The sequence below is a fragment of the Arachis ipaensis genome, chromosome B4 (genome assembly GCF_059453495.1).
Source record: "Arachis ipaensis isolate K30076 ecotype BB chromosome B4, ASM5945349v1, whole genome shotgun sequence".
Taxonomy (NCBI): domain Eukaryota; kingdom Viridiplantae; phylum Streptophyta; class Magnoliopsida; order Fabales; family Fabaceae; genus Arachis; species Arachis ipaensis.
Genome location: NC_142439.1, coordinates 6,309,335 through 6,327,612, shown reverse-complemented (window position 1 = coordinate 6,327,612; position 18,278 = coordinate 6,309,335). Strand labels below are relative to the sequence as shown.

General features: G+C 33.1%; 3 protein-coding genes and 1 non-coding gene across 5 annotated transcripts; 1 reads left to right on the top strand and 3 right to left on the bottom strand.

The window, feature by feature from the left end:
• Window positions 1-2,359: 2,359 nt before the first annotated feature.
• LOC107635910 (protein SKU5 SIMILAR 14-like) lies at window positions 2,360-4,975 on the bottom strand. The gene is made up of 8 exons (XM_016339460.3): window positions 4,823-4,975; window positions 4,532-4,641; window positions 3,894-4,164; window positions 3,701-3,803; window positions 3,273-3,618; window positions 2,805-3,176; window positions 2,650-2,728; window positions 2,360-2,572 (listed from the first exon to the last, which is right to left on the bottom strand). The coding sequence occupies exons 1-8, from the start codon at window positions 4,973-4,975 to the stop codon at window positions 2,360-2,362; spliced, it is 1,647 nt and encodes a 548-aa protein (XP_016194946.1).
• A 1,847-nt stretch (window positions 4,976-6,822) lies between these two features.
• LOC107638632 (glucan endo-1,3-beta-glucosidase 1) lies at window positions 6,823-10,667 on the bottom strand. 2 transcript variants are annotated; one of them, XM_088485593.1, is made up of 5 exons: window positions 10,134-10,561; window positions 8,777-10,051; window positions 7,741-7,768; window positions 7,532-7,638; window positions 6,823-7,014 (listed from the first exon to the last, which is right to left on the bottom strand). In XM_088485593.1, the coding sequence occupies exons 1-5, from the start codon at window positions 10,219-10,221 to the stop codon at window positions 7,004-7,006; spliced, it is 1,509 nt and encodes a 502-aa protein (XP_088341719.1). In that variant the 5' UTR covers window positions 10,222-10,561; the 3' UTR covers window positions 6,823-7,003. The 2 variants fall into 2 exon arrangements, with proteins under 2 accessions (XP_088341719.1, XP_016197470.1); XM_016341984.3 differs by lacking the exon at window positions 6,823-7,014 and having other exon boundaries at window positions 7,220-7,638; window positions 10,134-10,667.
• On the top strand, window positions 6,920-6,992 carry TRNAF-GAA (transfer RNA phenylalanine (anticodon GAA)). Its single transcript has one exon. It is a non-coding gene; the product is annotated as a tRNA-Phe (tRNA).
• Window positions 10,668-13,810: 3,143 nt separating the features above from the next.
• On the bottom strand, window positions 13,811-16,644 carry LOC107638633 (5'-adenylylsulfate reductase 3, chloroplastic). The gene is made up of 5 exons (XM_016341986.3): window positions 16,453-16,644; window positions 16,197-16,352; window positions 15,951-16,077; window positions 14,564-15,368; window positions 13,811-14,452 (listed from the first exon to the last, which is right to left on the bottom strand). Exons 1-5 carry the CDS (start codon window positions 16,538-16,540, stop codon window positions 14,222-14,224), a joined length of 1,407 nt encoding a protein of 468 aa, XP_016197472.1. The 5' UTR covers window positions 16,541-16,644; the 3' UTR covers window positions 13,811-14,221.
• Between the last annotated feature and the right edge of the window lie 1,634 nt (window positions 16,645-18,278).

The window sequence follows — 18,278 nt, the reverse complement described above, 5'->3', positions numbered from 1 at the left end:
TTCTATTAACAATGAATTATAAAATCAATCACCAAAATTTTTCAAAATTTTAGATACTCACATCCATAAAAAGAATCAATTTATCACATTCACATATTCACATACAGTAATATTCGTGTATATGTGTTATTATTATTAAGCACCTACGTGTTTGTCACTATCGCTTACTTGTTGGTAGGATGAAAGTACAGTTGCGACAATCAGAGTTTTATTGAATAATTACTAAAGCTGCAAAAAAGTGATTATGCATAGTGACTATATACTCATTCATGGTCATATAGTAGACCACAAAGTCATAGATGGTGACAGAAGAATTTTGTTCATCTTAGGGACACGTCAAGGAGGTATTCAGCATCACCATCAATATGCTAATTAAGAGACTAAAATTTAAGGTCAATTCTATGTTATTTTTTATTTGGTGTTTAATTTTTGTTTCATTTATTTTTTATAGCAAATTTTAAATATTTAACTATTTTTAATAATTATTAGACATCATAACAAATACTATTATATATAAGAATAATAAAGACCGAGCTAATTAAAAAAGTAAATAATTTATAATTTAATTAAAAAGTTTTGGGGTTCAAATCTTAAAAAAATACAATTTTTTAAAATTATATATAATAAAAAATATTTTTAAAAAAATAAATTAGACACTAATCCTCCTCTCATTATATATATATATATATATATATATATATATATATATATATATATATATATATATATAGAAGTGGCAGAACCAAGGGCCTAAATCTCCCCAAGGTTTATAGAAGTTTTAATTATATGTTATCAGATATATGTGAATGTGTTAGTGTATTATTAAAACCTCTGTAAATGTATTATATCATTTAACATGGATATAGTAATTCAGTCTATTTAGAAGTACTCTCTGAAGAACCAACGCTGACACAGCTACTAAATATAATACAATATAAAATATACAGATTTACACAAATTATAATTTTTTTACAAGATACAAAAATATAGTGTATACATATAATATAAAATATTTTTAAATAAATTATAATAATATTTTATATTTTGTTTTTATTAAAATATAAATTAATACTTTAATTGTTTCTAATGTTATTTTTAATTTGTAAAATATTTAAAATAATTTTTTTGTGTTAATAAATAAGAATATGTATTATTTATAAATTTATTTTGAAAATATATATTAAAAATAAAGTTAGATATAGTTAATATAAGATGGTATTTAAGTATGTTTAAATATAATAAATATACATTAAAAGTATCATAATAATAATAATAATAATAATAATTATAAAAATTTTTAGTTACAAATATTGAAATTCTACAACTTAAATATGTTAATACTCTTACTACTATATTATTTGGTCTACTTATACGTATTGCATAAGACTCTACTACTCTTTATTTCTTAATCTCTTGTACCAATTAGCAAAAACTCTTTTAAGTAAGTTTAAATTTGCCACACTTTTTTATTAAATAAATTCAAATATACCATAAATATAAAATAAATTTATAATTTTATATTTATATTTTTTTTATCTTTTTTATTCATATCCATTTTTCTAAACTCAAATAAGTTTAAATTTGACACATCTCCTTACTAGGTATATTCAAATATATCATGATTATAAAACTAATTTATATTTTTGGTGTTTTTCTTTCTCATTCATTTTTTAAATTTTTTTTTAGTTATTTACAATCCAAAGAACACTATATGAGAAGATAAAATATGACAACTAAAATAAATGTAAAAATAAAAATAATAAATAAAGATGTAATTTTGTACCATTCTAATATAAAAAGTCTATATCTTTTTTAAAAATAAATAAATTCAAATTTTTAAAATAATAAACTATATTTTAATTTATATTACACTTTAATTGAATAATTATATAGAATTACATATAAATTATCAAATAAATATTCTGAAAATATTTTTAATACAAAACAATTTAAATTTAACATTAGTTTACATATATCTAATTAATCTCTAAATAATATAATACTTATTAAAATACACTATATAGTTAAAAAATCAAATAATTAAAAGCCGTAAATACGAGAGACTTTAGTCTTCAAATATAATTATTATCAACTTTAGTGTTATGAAATATTTTAAGATCTGTGAAGTATATTCTTCCATCTTGACTTTCTTAATTTATATAATATAAACGTAATTAATAACTTAAGATATAAAATATAATATGGTTCGCATTTGTTTGACCCCTGTTATGAAATTCCAGTTCCGGCACTGGAACTAACAATAGCCGCTAATTTAATTTGCAAAAGCATTGTGGTGATATCATATTATCATTCTCCATACATGATACATGCATTGGTTCTAGACTTAGTGTTGATGAAATTAAAAAGGCCTAGTGTAGCGACCCCTTGCCCTGCCACAAAGGAGTGCATTCTTTGGGATCGGAAGTTCATCTCTGAATGATTTGGAAGGTGTGTGTACCCTCACATACAGTTGCTGCCCCAAGTATTGCCTTCCCCAATTCTCAGACCTTAAGTTCCACATTCCCACGTTGTCTAGTGCCACGTATATTGCTGTCCATGACTTGGGGTACACCTAACAAGTTCACCAAATTCATTACTATTTTTGTTACAATTATATAACACTATGCATGCATGCTTATTACTTTGTACCTGAGTGGTGCATCTATATACAGCATCTCTCAGATTGTAATGTGCTCTACTTTGAGGTGTCCACCTTCCACTACCGAACCTGTTATACAATCTCACATAAATGTATATACACTAAGCATGGACATAGATTAAGAGCATAATGATAAGCTTATTACCCTACAACAAAGAAGGAATGTCCATCAAGATGCCATGACTGCACAGACTTCTCTCCATTTTGGAACACAATCTCCACAAAGTCATGGAAACTTGCCCCCATCACAGAGGTTTGGAGGTAGGCATTATTGGTTCCCCTTGAAGGGGTGGTAGGGATGGTCCCAACAGAGAAAACTCCAGGGATGTTGAAGTAGTCAGCTAGCTTCAATGGTGTATCTGGTGCAACATATGACACACCATTCACAGCATACCTCTGTTTTCCATTTATGAAATGAGCAGAGTTTGCCAGAATTATGGTTCTTGTTGGTTTGATTAGTCCGTAGGGGTATGATCCTTGTGGGTTTGGTCTTGGTCCACTTGCTGTCAGATTCCAACTAATTTCATTCAAACTACTTCAGAACTTGATTGTTTTAGTTACTTAATTCTAATAATATGTAACATGTAATATATATGCACACTCTCTACTATACCGTATAGTTTTGGCTTGATAAAGAGAGGAAGCAATATCTTGGGTAGGCCCTCGGGGAGGAGTAGTAGATAGATGCCGATTTGAGTCGCTATAGTGAAGAATTGCAGTGGTGGTGAGTACCCTTCTGGTGAATCTAGTGGAGACAACTATGTAGTAATCCTTTGGAGGTTGATCAGCAGTGACAAGAACAGAATAGGTCTGTCCAAGATGGATGTCAAGGGAAGAGTAAGTGTTCTGTATGGTGTGAGACCCTTCTACCTCCACAAGTTTCATCTTGTGCCCTTGGATTCTCATGTTGATTGATGTTGTCAACCCCACATTTGATATCCGCAATCTATATGTATTACCTGCATGAAGAGTAGTAGTACTCATATGCGTGACATGAAGAGTAGTTACATAAAAGAATACTATGTTAGATTGAAAACCAACCTTGATCAACAGTGAATGTGATTCCATTCCAACCACGTCCATTGATAACAAGTCCATCAGGAAAAGGAAGATTATGACCACGCCATAGGCTATGCATCAATTTCTATTATAGAGTAACATAGAAACAATTTAAGTCAAGGAATTGAAACAAATGTATCATTTAATATTGGAAATGGATGGTGGTTTTCCTTACATGATGGCCTCTCTTGTACCAATCTCCAGCAAGTATGATGTAGTCCTGAGCAGGAGGAGGAAAAGGAACCGGAATCCCTGGCCGGCTCCAGATCCTGATGGCGCCGAATCCTCCGGCGGCTTTTTGCATTTTAAGAGAAGGGAAGTAGAAGAAGCTTCCAATCTGGTCTTTGAGCTGAATAACATAAGTGAAGTTCTTCCCTGGTGGGATTGGACAGTTTGTGCCTTCAACTCCATCCTGCCATGAGTTCCTCCTATTCTGTAATCCATTCCTGCATAATGCATAATATATAATTGTATCTTAACAATATCAAATTTCAAATGAATGATGTGATATTCAGATCATTTTTCCCTTCATACTTGAATTCCCAACAAACACAGAATAAGAAATAGGACAACTTTATTATCCTCAATATATGGAATCAGACAAAGGCTATAATATTCTTGGACCAAGGCTATAATATTCTTTCTGATAATCAGAGATTGATTACTCGTTATTCATAGCATACATCCATTCCTCTGTCTCACTCAGAAATCAAAATATGCAATATGATCATATGAACAAATTAACAAAACACAAGCATAGGATTGGAAAAAGAAAGAAAAAAAAAAATAAACGATGCAAGAAAGAATTGTTACCATGAAATGAGGAATGGTTCTATAAGGTAGTTATAGACACTGATGATCAGGTTATCATTTGTAACCGCATCTATAGTGGGCCCTGGGAATTGCCCATTAATCAAGATCCCCTACAAAATTGAAAGAAAGAAACCAAGAACTGCAATGAGCTAAAACTTGTTCAACAAAAGACTAAGCATGAATCAGCCACAAATGAAGAAGAAATGCAATTCTTGAATTGTAAGCAACAAGAAAAGAAGAAAGTAAATGATGAGTGCATTAAGATTAAGGAAAAAGGGATCGTGACAGAACCTGTTGCTTAACACCAAGAGGATAAATGTCACCATAGGTGACCTTCCAAGTGAAGAACCTGTATGGGTTTTCAGAGTTGACACTGCCAACACAAAAGAATGCAATGGCAGCAACAAGAATGAAGGAACAAGAATGAGCATAGCATGCTCCCATTGTGAATACTGAACACACTTTCACGACCAAGAAGCAAGAAACTAAGGGTGGTTGATTGGAACTTGTAAAAGAGGCAAAAAGGAGTGTATGTGTTGCTAACTTGCTATTTATGAAGCCTTAGATTCCACAAGGCCTATTTCACTGCCACACTGTTACGTTGTTGTTAGAGTGTGCCAGGTATGAGTATTGCCATGCATGCACGAGAAGACTCGAACAAATTCCAGTAGTGGTTGGTATTATTGGAATTCATGAACTTGCATCTCACATTTATATAACTGGCTGATTCAACGCACTCTGCTTTTTTTTTTTACTCGTGATGTATTTTGTACAAGTTAGTTTTCAACTTTTCATGCATCTTGATTACGCAAAGTAATTTTTTTAGGAAAAGTACATGTAGATGTAGAAGATGAGAATACTAAATAATGTAAACAATAGATATGTTAAATGTTCAATTCGATAGGTATGCAGATGATTATGTTCATTTTTTTTTATTAGATGGTTATTTTTTTTTCGATTTATTCATACACAGTTAACAATGACTGGATGTTCAATTCATTAGGTGTGCAGATATTAAGGTTTAGAAGGTAATTTGGGGTAGAATGTTTTTCTTATTGAGTAAAGTATCGTTTTTATCCCCAACGTTTGGGGTAAGTCCTAAAGTTGTCCCTAACGTTTTAATAGTCCTATTTAAGTCCTTAACGTTTTAAAATTGACTCAATATTATCCTGCCGTTAGGGATCCGTTAACAGAATTGACGGCGGGACAAAATTGAGACGATTTTGAAAGATTAAGGACTTAAATAGGACGAAAACGTTAGGGACAAAAACGATACATAAAAATAAAATTTAATTTAATTTTACCTTTCAATAATATTAATTTTTTACTGTACATAGTATTCAATTATTTTTTAATTACATATAAATAAATTACAATTAATCACATTATTTTTATTTTAAATAAATTTATTTTTTTATAATTTTAAAGAATTTTGATACATTAGAGATAAAAGGTATAATTTATATTATATATATATATATATATATATATATATATATATATATATATTTTTTTTTTTTCTACAAGTTTATATACTTATCATTTTACAAATATTTCATGATAACTAAAAATCTTTAAGAGTAAAATTATAAAAAAAAATTAATTTATTTAAAATGAAAGTAATATGATCAAGTGTAATTTACTTAGATGTGATTAAAAAATAATTGAATACTATGTATAGTAAAAAATGATATTATTGAAGGATAAAATTAAAATTTATTTCTATGTATCATTTTTGTCCCCAACGTTTTCGTCCTATTTAAGTCCCTAACGTTTCAAAATCATCTCAATTTTGTCCCGCCGTCAATTCTGTTAACGGATCCCTAACGACAGGATAACATTGAGTCAGTTTTGAAACGTTAGGAACTTAAATAGGACGATTGAAACGTTAGGGACAACTTTAAGACTTACCCCAAACGTTGGAGACAAAAACGATACTTTACTCTTTCTTATTTTATTGGGTCGATTCTAAAACACATCGTTTACAAAATTATTGTTTACCTAGCAAAATCCATTTTTTTTATGCTTAAACAATGATGGAAAATGCACGCATGTGATTTAGAAAGAGTGGATGATACCAATCTGCCCATTTCACAAATCAGATGGTCTGTTTGTAGTCAAAGCATTAAAAAATTTTATAACATTAAAATTGAAAAATTTAATTTCTGTCTTCAGAAAATTAAAGTATCTTTAAAGTTGAAATTGTACTCTTTGATTTCACTTTTCACACAATAAAAAATTCACATTTTGGAGAATAAGCGAAAAAAACAATAAATTTGCAAATACCACGATTTGTCCCATGTTTAAATTTTTAGCTTCTTGATCTAAGCAGCAAATGTTATTGAACATCTTATTGATAATATTATTAAAGGAATGATTTAACAACATGCGGGGATAGCTCAGTTGGGAGAGCGTCAGACTGAAGATCTGAAGGTCGTGTGTTCGATCCACGCTCACCGCATTCTTTTGCATTTAATATTTTCCTGTCCAATAGCATAGAATAACTTTGTTAAAGTAATAATCTAACAATATGCGGGGATAGCTCAGTTGGGATTAGGTAAACTTAGAATCACTTTGCAAATGGTGACACTAACAAGTAACAAGGTAAGAGCTTCACAACCTATAACATTCTCTACTTCGAGATCCACTCTCATCTCTTAAAAGGAAAAAAAAAAAACAATATTTGACAAAGCAAGAAACAAAGCTCTCTACAAATCAGTGGTTATGTCTACATTATGTTACATATGGTTCCCAACTTGGCTAACAAATATGATTTCAAGAGATACATAATTAATTACAGGAACCCCACATGAAAATTATTCACCCTAAGTTTGGACCTGCACCCTCCTCTCTTTCCATTGCTCTAAAAAAATTCAAAACAATAATACCAGACATGACCAGTGGCCCCCTCAAAATTGAATTATTTATTTGCACCTCACAAAATGAATAGAAACACAAAGGGGAAAGCAGCAACCAAGCTGATGTACAAAATGTTATTACTTGCACAAATTTGAGTGCTCTTAAAGGCCATGAAACTCAACTTCTCCCCAGCATTGCTTGACTGAGTAGAATTCACCACTTGCTTGGTATTGTTGATCAGTTGCTTGCTGCATCATATGAAATGAATTATCAAAGTCAAGATTTGGGGAGGAAAAATCTTAATTGTAGAAGCATTCAAACTAAGCAGACAGTTTTTCACTTTTTCTTACCTTCCAGGAAATATACAGCTCCCGTGACCTGCAAAGCCATTTCCCCACAAGAAACAATAAACAAGAAATAATGTCAGTCACAATTGTTAGTCATTTACACCAAGGTTGTGTTGTATCATGTATTCAATCTTAATCTTATTCGTACACTAAGACGACTTACTCTCCTTCCCTATTCGATGAGATGTGTGACTCAAATCAATTGGGTCATACATCTCATTCAATAGTGAGAGGAGTGAGCCAGTTTAGAGTGCGAAGAAGAGCGAGTAAAAGAATACTTCTCTATACCAACAAAGAGATAACATTAGTTGCAGCATACTTAATAAACTTAAATTTACAAGCAAGAATGCTGCCAACAACTGCCTCTTTGGAAACTGGAAAAGTAAGACTTGATTAATAATATACTAAGGTAATACCTAAGCACCATGCTCAGAATCTTTGCAATTGTCAGGGAAAACAAGGGGCTCTAAGACAAACCAGCATTACCAAGAATTGGTTCCCCCATTGAACAAAGCCTACCATTAACAGTCCTCTTCTTCCTCCTTTTTTCCCACATAAAAAGTCAAAACAACCAAAGTGCCTTTGTAACATGCAGGTGCCACTCACAAATGTATTTCATTTAAGAAATCATTGCCTCTCCACTCCCACAGTTCCAATTTTATGTACAAAGAGTGAAAGAGGAGTTGCTTATACCAATACACAAGCACTCGTTCAATAAACTAAGCATGCATAACAAGAATTTCCTCACAAGTATAGTTGAAAATAACATTAACTCCTCTAAGATTAGGTGATATCATGTGTAACTATCCTAAATCTCAGAAGAAGTGAAAAAGGGTCTACTTCACATGGAGGAGTGTCATATGTAACATTACCTAATCTCATATAGGAGCTAGATGTAAATTGAAACCCTCCCCACTCATTAGTATAGTCAAATCCAGTGTCACACAGAAATCCATAAATTCGAATACAGATCACTAAGCATCTTGTGAAATTGAACTCAACATCAGTATCAAAGATTTAAATTGAATGAGGCACTTACTGGGGTCACTGGTAGTGATCATAGCTACACCCTTGAAGTCACAAGACTCAGTAGCCTTCCCTTGGTTGTGGTAATAACTATCAAAAGCATAAGAAGCATGGTTCTTGACATTATTAGGCTCAAAACAAGTCTCCCCAGGCTGAATATCAGAACAATTGGCCCTGCCCGGACCACAAGCCCAATCCAACGCCGCCTGAAGAGTCTTGCCATCAACACCATCCATTGCAACACAGTATGTCTGATTAGCACTATCATTTGCCAGAAAACCCCCAACACCAGACACACGAAGCAAGTAAGAAGGTGTAGCATTTCCATAGAACAAACCCCAATTTGCTTCTGAAACGGGTTCAGACCTCAAATCCTCATTGAACAACTCATATATATACACACTGGAAGTAGTTTCCGGATGTAATGGTGTCCCACTCCGATCAAAAACATGCTTTATCAAATTTGAGTTATAAGTATCAGCATTCTCTTTAGTGGCATACGGTTCTTTTGAATCACCCTTACTAGGCCAACCGGTTTCGGTTACAAGGACCACAACATCAGTGATATTGAAATTCTTCATTGAGAAATAAGCAGCATCGACCATAGCATCATAAACGTTGGTATAATGAAGCAGAGTATTGGGATCAACCATTTCCTTAGAAGATTTCAAAGGCTTGAAGAGTGAGTATTCAAGAGGAACCAAATCTTTGTTTTGCATAAACACATAATAAGGGTAAAGGTTAAGCATTAACGGCGACCCGGTTCTCGAGAGAAACTGAAGGAGAGGGAGGATAATTGAGGAGAGGCTCTGGTTGAAGAATGCTTGAGAAGGAGGAAAAGGTTCTTGAATTATGGAAGCAGAGTGAGGGGTTGAGATTTTGATGGAGTTTTCAAGTTTTGATGCAACGAGTGCGGTGTAGAGGGATTCGAGGGCGGGGAGGAGGAGAGGGGCGGAGGAGGGCACGGTGGTGAGCACCTCGTCGCCGACGGAGATTCCGGCGATCAGAGTTTTGGGGTAGTAAGCGACGACGTTTTTTCGGATCCATGAAAGAGCGGTGGTGTTGGAGGAACCGATTCCGAGGAGCTGGTTGTTTGGTACGCTGATGGTGACGCTGATGTTGGAACCCGACAAGGCTCCGAGGATGTCCGGGTTGGCGTCGTAGATTCGAATGTGTGTTATCTTCTGCTTCTTCAGGAACGAAACTATCTCTGATGGTGCAAGAAGGTTTGAGACATCAGTTCCTATGTTCACTCCCACGAAGGGTTCGTTCTTGTTTGAGGATTCAGCTGCAAGGAAAGTTGAAGAATTGAAGTGAGAATCAACAACAGAAACAAATGGGCTTGCTTAAAGTTTCAGGCTTTTTATTACCTAGTGGTGATGTCGGGAACTGAGTGAAGGCTATGATGAGCTGCAAGAGGGTGTGAATCATAAGGGTGTTAAGATTAGGTTTTGCCATTGATCATATGATAAGGGGGATTTGGATTCAGTATTTCTTCATCTTCTGCTTCTGGTTCAGTTGCTGAGGATCCTTCTTGCATTGTCTTCTAAAAATGCTCTTTGTTTTTGAGTTTTCTGTTGGGATTGAGATTTTGGACATGGGTTGGTGGGTTGGGGTTAATTTTTTTTGGCTTGGGTGATTCAATGGAAGAAGATTGAAAATGGTGTTGAGATTTAAAGTGGTTAATGGTGGATGGAAGATACTGGTTTGGTAGGAGACTTTAAAGGGAGTGTTTTACACTTTTACTGTATCTTTTTTGGAGTAAGACTAAGATCATTATACTATTAAACTTTGAGTTCATTCTTTACTAAACGTGACAACTATTTTTGCAAAGGGAGTGCTTAACTGTTATTGGAGTTTTCTGCATTATTTCTTTGTTGTGGCCCAGAGGATTTGTTTTGTTTGGTTCAACAAGTTTCCATGTGATGGAAATATGGAATTGTCTGAATTATCCCTTTCTAGAATCCTGTTGAAACCTGAAACCGACACTAGTGGCTACTGCTCATAAGTTATGCTTGCTGATGAAAATATGAATTTGCAAATTGCAAGATCAAAGTAATAAGAAAGTTAAATCAATGGGTTGGTGTATTACTCCGAGTGTCCTACTTTTAACTAATAATATGGTCCTACTCCTACTTATTCTTGCTAAACGGCAACCTGTTACATCATTTTAATGTAATACACACATACATACAAAAATGTATGTAATTACTAATTAGCAATGAAATTGAACTTTTCTAGATAGAGATGGATTTAAAATTTCAACAGGACAACCTGGCCTGCAGAGAGAGAGAGAGACTTTACTTGTTTACTGCAACATTCAAAAAGTCTCTCTTGCTTTAAACTTCCATCACATTCTCAGAAATAGATGTAATTTGATAAGAAAACCAAACACACAACCCACTAGGCCACTATAATATAGAATCTTATGCAGCAGAATAATTAATTAAGATTGGGTGAAGGGGTCATCACATATAGCATTGTCTGTTCAAAAAGCAGCAATGAGATTACTAGAGGCATTTACTTTGTGGACATAAACGTGTTCATTAACATAATTTAACTTTTGGGATATTGAAAGGCTCAGTATTATTTCACTCATTTATTTAGGATCTGCATTTTGCCTCTGTGGTGTATGCTTTTGAAAAAAGTTCTCCCAACATTAAGTATGATTATTTACTTTTGGCCTTTTATGGCATGGGTGAATTCAAAAAAGAAATTTTAATAGTTACACTAATCGAATTTCAATTTGCTAGTGAATAGTATTTTGCACATGTGAGAAATCTTTTACTGCCAACAACAATACAAACATAATTCTAAAGAACAAGTAGTTTGCCTTAAAATGTAAAAGGTATAGCAATAACATGACTATTTCTTATCTCATTATTATAAAATAAAGTATGGTTTTTATTTTAAATGAAAGACAAACTTTAAACAAAATGATCATAATTAAAATTTGATGAACACATCATAGAAGACATAATGCACCACCATAATGAAAGGATCACATTCACATGTGCACCAATAACAGATTATAATATTAACAAGGCTCTTATCATCCCTTCACCATTATCAAACTATTGAATAGCCCTTCACTTCATCTATTGCTTGCTTAGTCTCATAAAGGAACCTTTCGGTTACACAGAATTTCCCCGTGTATAGTAGCAACAGCTAGTAGTTTTTTAGAAACTTTTAATAAAAACCGAAATAATTAGTAAAAAGAATATTAATCATTATGTTTATGTTTACAATCGATGAGTCAAGTTTTAGATTAGTAACATTCTACAAGAAGGAGTTCGATTGATAAAGTTGGCAAGACAAACGTTTGTCTATATAAATTCAATAGTAAAAGGATAATGTTAGATAGACAAAAAAAATAGACAGAACTTGTCTTATTTAGCATTAATTAATGTTAAATAAGGTAAATTATGGCTGTTTTTGGCTGATTTTTTTTGGTTACTAAACATTTTCGATTGCAAAATGGTGGATGTAGTTTTGGAAGCAGTTATCAAGTTATACTTGACGGGAACGGTTACTTTGTTGAGTCATCATCAGATCGACAAGTGTCAGTAGGAGATTGGTGGAATTTGTTTATAAATAAGATAGCAAACAAGGGTTTTGGGGTTAAAAATTTTTCTCAAAAATACTCTCACAAAATCTCACATCCACAGTTTCATTTTCTTTTTAAGCACTTAATTTTTAAAATTAATTTGCTTTCCATTCATTAGTCCGCCGTTAAAAAACAATGAAAATATTTTCTTCTTCATCATGATAGAAATGAAAGACTTTGATGCATGGTAAACTGATATCAGTAAAAAGAGTAGCTTTTGCCCCTAGGTATTATATTTCAAACCAACCCAAAAATTTTCTTGCAAAAATTCTTTCAATTTTGATACGCAGTAAATCCGTTAAACAGTTTGCTTAGCCAACCTTGGATAAGTAAGAAGAAGTTTAGGATATTGGGATGTCCCAATTAATGCTCACTAAAATATTCTCTTTCATGGAGACCTAAAGTGGGGTTGCTCAATAGTGATTAGCAAAGTGGCAAGGTTCCCAATCCTATGATAAAAGTTAAGAAAAGAATGAACCTTTGCCTGAAAAAAAGAGGCAAAAGCAAAAGAAAAAGGCAGGCCTTAGATGGAGATAAAGTAATGATTATTTATTAATTGAGTAATTGAATAAGATGTTCTGGCATTGCCTATGCTAAAAAACCAAATACTAAGGAAGAAATATCGACGCTTTAACTAAAACAACGGGTTGAATATTTTAGTGATCACAAATGGGAATCTGAAGAGCTAGAACGAAAGAAGGAAAGGAAAAGATTGCTGAATCTGTATGCCAAAACCAATAAGTATCTTGTTAAGATAATTCTGCAAATAGGATTATCTGCATCACATTGTATAGTTCGTAACTGGCTAACTGCAAGAACCAGTGAGTTAACAATTACAAGAACCGATTGAAACTTGTACAGTTTTTTTAACGTGTATACAAAAACCTTGAATTACTACTCATTCATGCTTTTAGGATTTTATAAATATTTTAAATGACTTAAGTTTGACAATTTGTTTGATAAATTTAATTTTAGCTTTTGAAAATTGATTTTTATCTTTTACTTGTCAGATTAATTTGACATCTACATAATACATATTGTTCATGTCTTCATGATCATGTGTTACTTTTTTGTAATTGATAATGGATAGGAATATAGCACTCGTGTGTTGCTGTAGGATTATGAGTTGGGCTTTCTGTACCACACAATTTTTCAACATGACACTGCGATTCTATTTAATTTGCAATAAATTTGTATGGGATCCAGAGTTTGCAAGTGTAGTTGGGCCCTGAGACCCTTAGAAGAGCCCGTTAGTCATTAGTTACCACTTGTATGCTCAACACTTCTTTAAATTGTTACCTTCATTTATTTGTTTTTACTCTTGAATTATGGGGAAGAGATAATTACTGTAAATACTTCAGTTTCTGCTTCCTATAGCTTTTTTACACAATTAACTTTCCTCATGCTCTAGACTGCTTATCATTTCAAACACACCAACTGTTACTAGTATAGTAATACTTTTTTTTATTGATTGGTACTAGTATAGTAATACATGGCTATAAGTGAAACTAGTATTAGACCATTTTCGTTTGGCATGAGCTCAGGTAAACTCGCAAAATCTTACCACCAAGAGAGGAAACAGGACAGCTAATGTGGATAAAACAGTAAATCAATCCCTCCTTGCCGAGCAAACAATACACTTCAAATTTGAGGAAGGTTTCTTCCTAAAACTAGTATACATAGATACCAATTACCATTTACCAAGGCCATGAGAACATTCGTTTTGCTACCAAAACTACAGTTCCCACTTTCACTCTTCCACCGTATTGCCAAAATCTGTGAATAAATTTATTGACGGTATGGTTCGACGGATCATGAATCGAGCAATATACTCATTTCAGTTGATGATCATCATCTGAGGGCATTCACGAATGCCATCAAAGAATCAACGTCTCTCTTTTCGGAAGGATACTTGATTGGCCGAGAAGAGTGTTTTGGGAACAAGAGTATTGTGGGAAAGCTTCCCAGTTGAAGCTCACTCTTCGCATATTCTTTCTGCTCACCATCCGCTCTGAATTTTCCAACCTTCACTCCTGACCCTGCTAGCTTATCTGCCAACTCAACATATGATTGCTCCATAGCCTGTTAGAGTTCAGAACAAACTTGCTATTAGACAATCATAATCTCGAGCAATAATAAACCAAACTGAGAGCCTTAATTAGAATACTTAAGCTTCAAGGAATGTGATTTTACCTGACAGAATTGGCACCATGGTGCATACAGAACAACAACCCATGGTTCTTTTCGTTCCTCTGATTTTGCCAAGTTTTCAATTCCACTCCTGCTCAAGCTAACCACATTTTGGGTGTCAAATATGTCGGCATCTGTGGCAGTGCCGTTCTCGTGGGCAACCCCATTTCCATTAAGCTGGGCCGCATCTTGTTTTATATTTCCCTTGTGAAGACCACACTCCTTAGCTTTGGCATCCTCCCACCACCATCTTCCCTCCCTTTCATGTTGTCCAGGTAAAACTGGCCTCGTGCATGGCTCACAACCAATTGAAACATATCCTTGGGAATGCAACGCATTAACAGGCACATTCATGGTCCTAAGGAAGGTCCATATGTCGTTGCCTTTCACGTTTGCAACTGGGTTCCACTTTACAAGGCTACCAATTCCACCATCCATTCCTTCAAAAACCGGATCAACCTGGACAACAGGTATCTCAGACCTAGTACCAGGAGACTGGTCTTTTCTCTGTCCAGTTATCCACGCCTTGAGACCTTTCAGAGCCCTCCTTAAAGGTCTCACCTTCCTCACTCGACAGCACTCTTGATGGCCATCCTCATAGAACGAGAAGAGCCCCTTAGTCCTTACTAAGGCCTGAACCTCAACAGCATCCGGGAACATGTATTCAATGTGAATTCCATAACGCTTCTCAACATCATCAAAAAGTCTGTAAGTTTCTGGATTCAACCTCCCAGTGTCCAAACTGAATACCCTGAAGGGCCGACCAGTCAAATGTGCATACTCAATCAAAGCAACATCTTCAGCACCACTGCAAAAGGAAAAAACTTACTCATTAAACTCCAAGTCCAAATATATCTACAGAGAGTATACCAACCAAACTTAACTGTTCTGTATGACAAACACTATAATCATGCCTGCATTTGCTAGTAGGTAAGGCTTATGGAATAATGGGGACTGAGCCAAACACTTTTGCTAAACACATGATTAAATGTCTATATAAAACTTTCATAAATATATATAAATTAAATTCATATTGATATATGATAAGATTTAATTCATCAATTGATTTTAACATTTATACACTAAAAAGCATATTTATCGGCAAGTAACAAAAGTTCAATAAATTGCAGAATTTTGATAAGTGGGAATAAAAATTAATCACTATTTTGAATTTTTATTGGCAGCATATATAAAAAAGTATAAAAGATTAAAAAATTCCCAATAAAGGCTACAAAACAATTGTCCAGATACATTTGACTTTTTTCCCCTAATTAGTAGTAGCAAATTACAACTTGAAATGTATGCTAGAGTAATAGTCTCCAAAATGTTAGTTAGCAAATTCAACACTATCTCATCAATTACCATGCAAAGATCAAACATTTCGACCCACCTGAAGGCAATAGCGATGTCGTTGCCAAATTTCTCAAGGGCTTTGTCCATTATCTCAAGAGGAGAAGCATTTTCAAGGTCTCTCGCCAATTGCTCATAGTCTTCCTCGTCTTGCTTCTCACTAACCTCTGCAAATCCCAATACCAATTAACTCAGTCGCACAAGTAACTAACCAACTAACTAATTTCAAAAAGAAAAGTTCAAAATTTTCCCCTCAAACAATCCACTAGCAAGAGAAAACACGTACCAGGAGTTGCTATAGTCGCAGCAAGAGGAACAATGGAATCCCTACGTTGAGGCTCGGCGTTGACACGCATCACCAAGGAGCGTCTTTGGGTCAAATTAACAACTCCGGACGAACCATTTGGTCTCTCTGGAACCTTAAAGGAACCAATTTGAGGAGCTGAAAACAATAGAAACACTGAGACATTAGTCAAACCCTAAAAATGAATCCAATTAAACAAGTAATTCAAAAAAAAAAAAGATCAAAATAAAAAGCACACCTTTGGGATCGGAGGAGGAAGCAATTCGGGAGAAGAAGGAGGTTGACGCGGCGGTAGAAGAAGAGGAGGAAGTAACAGCGAGCGCCATGGAAGAAGAAATGGTAGCTCTAAAATCTAGAAATGATTGTGTTGTTGCAATGTTTCAATGGAGCTTGAGAGAGAAGAAATGAGGGAAAGAGAGGGTTTTCATATAAAGAGTGCAGGTTCATTGAACCTGGACGGAATAACGGGTTTGTTACTTGGTGCTTACGTGGCGTGTGGTTATTGGTGGAGAGGAAAACGATGGCGCGTGGCTTCCGTAAGATTGAGCGCCCAAGTTAGACCTGGCTGTTGTGTTCGAACTGTAGATCATCAAGGTGTCATACATGACATATTTCTGTCTTTTCCCTTTTTTCATTTAATATTTATTTTATGTAACACTAATAATATAATTAAAAAAGAAAAACTTTTGAAAACTAGTATTTTTAGTATTTTTAGTCTTTATTTAATTAGTATAAATATTAAATTATTTTTAATAAATATAATTTTTAATTTATGTGTATAAATTTTAAAAAATATAAATATAAATTATATTAGTTTATGTTTTTAAATTCTGATAAATATAAATATAAATTATATATTTTTTATGTAAATTTTAATAAATATAAATATAAATTATTATTGATTAAATATTAATTTAAAATAATAATATTTATTTATCATATAGAATTATTCTAGATTTAAATTACTTAATTTTTTAAAAAATTTAACATTCGCTTTAGTTTTTAAAATCCAAAAGGCATCAATAAAAACTCCTTAATTCATGGCGTAATTACATTAAATCATAATTTAAGTTAAGACGTTTTGTCTGTCGGATTTATTGTTAAATTTCGTTTATTTGTTTTAAGAATTGTTAACTCATACTCCAAGTTTGGGTGATGGGTATATTAAGTTAGTTAGAATTAGTTAAGTTATAGTGATTGTGAGTCTTGCTTTAAGTTCAAGTTCAACAGAGTAATATATATATATATATATATATATATATATATATAATCAAAATGTATAAAATACATATTAGAATATAAATACACAATAAAAATAAATTAAATTATTCATATATTTATATACAAATATATTGATAATTAATTTTACTGACAAATTTTAATATATAAATAATATTTTTTTATATATATCACTGTACAGGTAATAAAACATTATTCTTCTGCATCAATAACAGAATACACTCTCTACTTTCTCTCCCAATATTCATTCATCTAACAAGAATTAACGTGGATTTTACATAATTTAAAAATAAAATATTTTATTTATAAATTTTTCCCATGTGGTGGTGCTAAATAATCTCTTTAAAATGGTGAGAAGGGTGGAATCTGCCAATTAAATAATTATATGCGACCATGGTGCTAGCATATTCTCTATAATCTATATAAATATTCTGTCTCCCCTTTCTATCTTGCTTTCGTATTATTCCGTTCTTTTTGTGCTCTATCCCCTCTTTATTATTCCACTATTCTAGTTTACTGAACCTCAATTTTGTCTATTTTTGCCTCAAGAATTGTAATTATATATATGTTGCGGTTGGCCGATCGTTTATATGTTTTTTTGTTTCTTGTCTTTAATTTTCCAATCACAAACTGATTTTGTGGGTTAGATTTTTTCATTTATTCATGTGACTCTTAGTACTTGAATTGTACACATAGTTGATTGAAGCCACGAGCTATGAATATTGAAAAAGATGCTATGATGAATATGAGGCTGCAAGGCAAAGAGGGCAATTGGCTTTTAAAGTTGAAAAAGCATGCATCATGCCTATGAATCTATGATCAATA

What these genes read in the sequence shown, in the direction of transcription:
- LOC107635910 (XM_016339460.3), bottom strand. Translation starts at nt 4,975, where the DNA reads ATGGGAGCATGCTATGCTCATTCTTGTTCCTTCATTCTTGTTGCTGCC. An exon ending in GAACCATTCCTCATTTCATG is followed by an intron (nt 4,165 to 4,531) that starts GTAACAATTCTT and finishes TGCATTATGCAG; the next exon opens with GAATGGATTACAGAATAGGA. An exon ending in CACATTCACTGTTGATCAAG is followed by an intron (nt 3,619 to 3,700) that starts GTTGGTTTTCAA and finishes CTCTTCATGCAG; the next exon opens with GTAATACATATAGATTGCGG.
- LOC107638632 (XM_016341984.3), bottom strand. Translation starts at nt 10,221, where the DNA reads ATGGCAAAACCTAATCTTAACACCCTTATGATTCACACCCTCTTGCAG. An exon ending in GTTCCCGACATCACCACTAG is followed by an intron (nt 10,052 to 10,133) that starts GTAATAAAAAGC and finishes CTTTCCTTGCAG; the next exon opens with CTGAATCCTCAAACAAGAAC. An exon ending in GATCACTACCAGTGACCCCA is followed by an intron (nt 7,769 to 8,776) that starts GTAAGTGCCTCA and finishes ATGGCTTTGCAG; the next exon opens with GTCACGGGAGCTGTATATTT.
- LOC107638633 (XM_016341986.3), bottom strand. Translation starts at nt 16,540, where the DNA reads ATGGCGCTCGCTGTTACTTCCTCCTCTTCTTCTACCGCCGCGTCAACC. An exon ending in TGCGACTATAGCAACTCCTG is followed by an intron (nt 16,078 to 16,196) that starts GTACGTGTTTTC and finishes TGGGATTTGCAG; the next exon opens with AGGTTAGTGAGAAGCAAGAC. An exon ending in GACATCGCTATTGCCTTCAG is followed by an intron (nt 15,369 to 15,950) that starts GTGGGTCGAAAT and finishes TTCCTTTTGCAG; the next exon opens with TGGTGCTGAAGATGTTGCTT.